Genomic DNA, 4,866 nt, shown 5'->3' on the forward strand with positions numbered 1-4,866 from the left:
AGGACGTTCTTCAGCAAACAAATCTCTATTTCTCAATTTATACTTTATATGCAGGTAAATTTAATATTTCTAATAAGTTAAATTTAGATGTAGATTTGGACTGTTAAAGTTTTGCTGTTTAAAAGCTAGTTTACTTAAGAAAAATTTGGAAAACTAATATTCATTGGTTAAAACATGACAAATATTTTCCTAAAAGAAGCAAACCGCACTCGTTTTTCCATAAAATACATTGAAATTGGTGAAATTGCATGCGTTTATGTGCTATTTCAATAAGTGAAATCAGCTCAATGGGCGTACGAGTTAAAGTGCAATCGACTTTACTCGTTTGGCTACGGACGAGAAGGTTGTGGGTTCGAATCCAGGCAGGGGCAGTTTGATTAATTATAATTATAATTAATGAGGTTATAAATTGACCCCAATGTCGTCGCTTGGACAAGAACGAAGTAACCGACTCCAACCACGGCATAAAGTTAACTGTAAATATGGATGCAGTTTAAATAAAAATCATGATCTGAGTGGCGTCTGTTATAGATAAATATCTGAAAAACGGAAATTATAAATTCTTAATTCATGGGAATTTTATTCCAACCTGTACTAGTAAACATGTTATTATATAAGTATTATCGAAGATTATAAATGAGACCTCTAAGATATAACAAATAAAATTTCGATTTTTTGCCACAATTTCTTAAGAATTAAGGTTAGCAAATTCATATTGATACAGTCATCATGGTAGTCGAAACCTGGTACATATACGTATTTATATATTACAAAATTGATATAGAAAATTGGGTAAAAAACCGAAATTTAATCAAACATGCATGCATGTATAAAGTTGCGCTCAGAATAAAAAAAAACAATGAATTGAATAAATTTATTAATCAAAATAAATCACAAAATTTATTGTTTAACTATAATCCACAGTTTATGATAAACTAGAAATGTAGGTTTTCTTTTTAATTTTTTTAGAATTTTTATTGGAAATAATTAGATATTTCTCCCGCTTGCATAGGGTCATACGTTTCGATAGGTTCTAACAACTTGTTCATAAATTCACGGCATTGTTTATCAGTCTCCCACTTCAGACGGCTATCAGCACATGCTGTAAGAATCATAATATTTACTACATTATTATATGCAAATGATATTTTGCCTCATTTAAACATTCCAATTCTTTCATAATTAATTAAATTCAATTAATAATAATATCACTTCAAGTTATAAAGATTTTCTTGAATTTATTATGTTTTTAATCAACAAAATCTGCGGTGTCTGCTAATACGAATCTTCTTGTCAGCAGTCTTAAACTGGGAAACGATTTTCAAATAAATCTGTATGCTGTATTACTTTCAAAATCAATGAATTTTTTTGTTAAAAAAATAAAAAAATTTTTAACAAATTTAAATTAGAAAACAAAATATTTTTATATTATTCAAAAACTACTAAGTGTATTTTACTGTGATTTTTGCTATAACTATAAGGTTATCAAAACCCGTATATATAGAAATTGTTCTTTTTACGTACCCAAAAAGGCAACAAAATAAAGCTTAGTTTGGCTTTCTTAAGTGACTTTCTTCAGATTTATGGCCCAAAAAAGCCATTAAACACAAAAAATGAAAAATTCCAATACGAAGATATTCGGATCACGGTTAAACCGTTTCCGAATTTCGCCAAAAAAAGGTAAAAGTCAAAGAGGCTTAGAAGTTTAAAAATTGTTTGTTCACCATATATCGATAATCTATTTTTGTTTTTTCAAGATATGTGAGCTAGTAGAGATATGAGCTATAGTACTTACAAAGCGATTCCAAGTGCTCAGATCAGCTAAGTGTATCCATTGCAAAATTTATAGAAGTAGATATTTATATTTTTTAATAAAAACTCTTTTGAAAATAGTTTTAATTCTCAAAAAACTGTACCTTTAATTAGACATTTTTCTGCGGGATCTGGTCCAATTTTTTTCATTCCGCCGAAACATTCATCTACAATATAAATTACAAATTATGATATTGAATTTTTTTATATTTTTATTTTAAATATTACCAACACGCGTGCACAGTTCTGTTGCTTTTATTACTGAAACACCCTTCAGGTTTTGATACAATGTTTTTTTACATTCTATAATAAAGTGGGATGAATATTTTGAATAAGGATAGATTAATTATATAATTCCTCATACGAACCTTCAATGTCTATATGAAGTCTGTTTGCAGGTTTTTTAACAATTGGTTTTTGCGCTATCACCAATCCAAAGAATAGTACTAAAATTAACTGATTCATTGTTTTTTGAGAAATAAACTAAGTGTTGCTAAATCTAATGAAGTTTACTAAATCAAGAAAAATTTATGAAATTCAAAATTAAGAAAATAATGTTATTTTAAGCAACGAAATTTTAAGTAGTTAATTAAATCAAATAACAAAATTCTTAATTGGAAAATTTTGCACAATTGTCTTGGTAAACAAAATTTTTTACTGATAATGTGTATTACAGAAAAATGTGTATGTATTATGTGTACTCGTTTTGTAGTTAAGCAATAAAAAAATATCGTAAAAACAAAAGTTGCAGTTTGATGGGGGGCATCATGTTCTGATTGTATGTAGCTCTCCGGGTTGCTCTAATAGTCAATTTAGATATTAAAAGATAAGATATAGAATAACTCTTTAAATTAGAAAGTTGAACCTCATAAAAAACCTAACATTATTTATTTAAACAAAAAATAAAAGCTTTTGATTTTAGAAAAAAAGACAGTTTCGGAAAAGTATGTCATTATTGCATTAAATCCAAAGAAAACACTTCAGAAAAATGCTTTGGACAAAATTTGTCAAGGACAATAGAAATTTGTCAAGGGCAAGGATAGAAAAGTAAAACAATATCTCTGATCAGCGTTTGAGATATCCTTATACATATTTCTAATGTTGCTTTTAAATGATGGAGTCATTTTTTATTTAATAAATTGTACACTTTAATGTAAAATCCAGAAGTTAGTATTTAAACAGACAAGTGTGTGATACTTCTTGTTTATTTACATGTATTTGTATATACCATACTACTAAATATCTACTTGGAACGGAGGATGCAGTTATTAAAACGTTCTTCATCGTTTTTACATGAAATATTTCATTATTGTGTTGATAACAGAAATTTCAAGGTATCAAAAGCATTCTTATTGTAATGTTTTAATATAAAGGGTCATAATAGCAAATTCTTCCTCATAGTCATAACAAGTCCATGATTCCTAATATATAAAGTAATCTTCTCGAAAGATGGCTAAAACTTGACGACAGCGAGGCTTTTTACGAAAAGCATTGACAAATTGTAAACTTCACTTTGAAATTGGGTACTTGTTAAATACAAATTTAATGGGAGCAATTAGAAATATTAAATGTTATATATCTTTAAAATAAAGAGATTCATTCCAAAAATGATTTAGCTTTAGAATAAGTGGATATTTTGGTAACTCGTTATATCTAGAAATTTGAGATAATTTTTTATGGTCACAATTTCAACTATAAAATTATTTCAAATTTGAAATCCTGAACTTCCCTCGGCTCGAGATCCATTTGTATCTATGCTAGAAGAAAGCAGTGTTTTGATTACAAAGCCACTTTACAGAATCTTCCACGTAACGGATCAAATCGAAAATTTCAATTAGTTTAATTGGTTCAGAGTAGTGTGGTTACGAAGGTTTTAGTGTGGCTACAACAAAAATCATCGGATATCAGAATAACAACTAGGAATTACCGACCTTTTTCGCTCGATTATTCAAATCTTCATCAAATTATTGTAATGTAAATAATGATTGGGTATGAAGAACTCCACAACAAACAATCTTTGCTCTGCATTACAAAGAATTCTTATTTTATGTTTATATAGATTTATACCACCTTCCACTCAAAATTTTTTTTAAAAGCTTAATATATGCCTTGGAAAATAATGTTTCAACACAATAATTTGTGTGTATCATATTAAAAATCATCAATTATAATCGAGAGATCATGATGTAAATAAATATCGTATACATTATTAAAAGTAAGCAAAAACAAAAAGTAATAATAATAAAAATAAGTGAATAAACAAAGTTAAAATAAAAAATTCAATGAGTTGAAAAAATTGCACTCTGTGTCTAGAACTCGAATAGCCTATTTTGTAGGACGCTTGACATGAATCCAAGAAGTCCGGGTTCGAGTCCTGGTTCGAGTGTATTTTTTTCAATTTTCTTTAATTACAAAGTTTTATTTGAAAATAAGGGTTAAAATAAGTACTTTTAATTAAGATATTGTCGTATACGACAGGCGACAGGGTTTAGTGTTATGACCTCTTGTATCTACTATTTTATTATTATGTTGAAACTATAGAAATTTCTAGGTACTTTTGCATTCTTCCTGTTATATAAACTATACTGTTGTATTGTACGAATATTAACAGAACAATGTAAGCCCTAAATTAGCTTTATAAATAATTAATTATAATCTCTACATATAATAAGTTTGTTCGTACTATCTCCTTCATTCATGATGTTACTACACCTGTAATAACGTGACCGTAACATACCAACTGACGCCGAACAAGCACTTCCTTATTATTTTAAATATTAAAATGTTAAATAGTGCACGGAGAAAATTTTGTGGTAACTAATATGCTACTAATAGCTACAAGACCTTACTATTGTAGGTTGCTGTTCTTTACGTTTAATCATTTGTAAAAATTAGTAAATAATTTCATTACTTTTTTTATGATTTCGGCTTGGTTTTTCCGTAATCCGTCATTATGCTTTTTAGCATTTCATAGACCTATCTAGTAATTATGAAACTCAAATCTCTTATCTCTATCTCTATATATTATAAATGCCAAAGTAAGCATGTTTGTTT

At 27.9% G+C, this 4,866-nt stretch overlaps 1 protein-coding gene across 1 annotated transcript; it reads right to left on the reverse strand.

The window, feature by feature from the left end:
* Positions 1 to 974: 974 nt before the first annotated feature.
* On the reverse strand, positions 975 to 3,842 carry LOC123296014. Its single transcript, XM_044877476.1, has 5 exons — positions 3,744 to 3,842; positions 2,181 to 2,324; positions 2,041 to 2,115; positions 1,917 to 1,979; positions 975 to 1,102 (listed from the first exon to the last, which is right to left on the reverse strand). Exons 2-5 carry the CDS (start codon positions 2,275 to 2,277, stop codon positions 975 to 977), a joined length of 363 nt encoding a protein of 120 aa, XP_044733411.1. The 5' UTR covers positions 2,278 to 2,324; positions 3,744 to 3,842.
* Positions 3,843 to 4,866: the final 1,024 nt, after the last annotated feature.

The sequence above is a fragment of the Chrysoperla carnea genome, chromosome 3 (assembly GCF_905475395.1).
Source record: "Chrysoperla carnea chromosome 3, inChrCarn1.1, whole genome shotgun sequence".
Classification (NCBI taxonomy): domain Eukaryota; kingdom Metazoa; phylum Arthropoda; class Insecta; order Neuroptera; family Chrysopidae; genus Chrysoperla; species Chrysoperla carnea.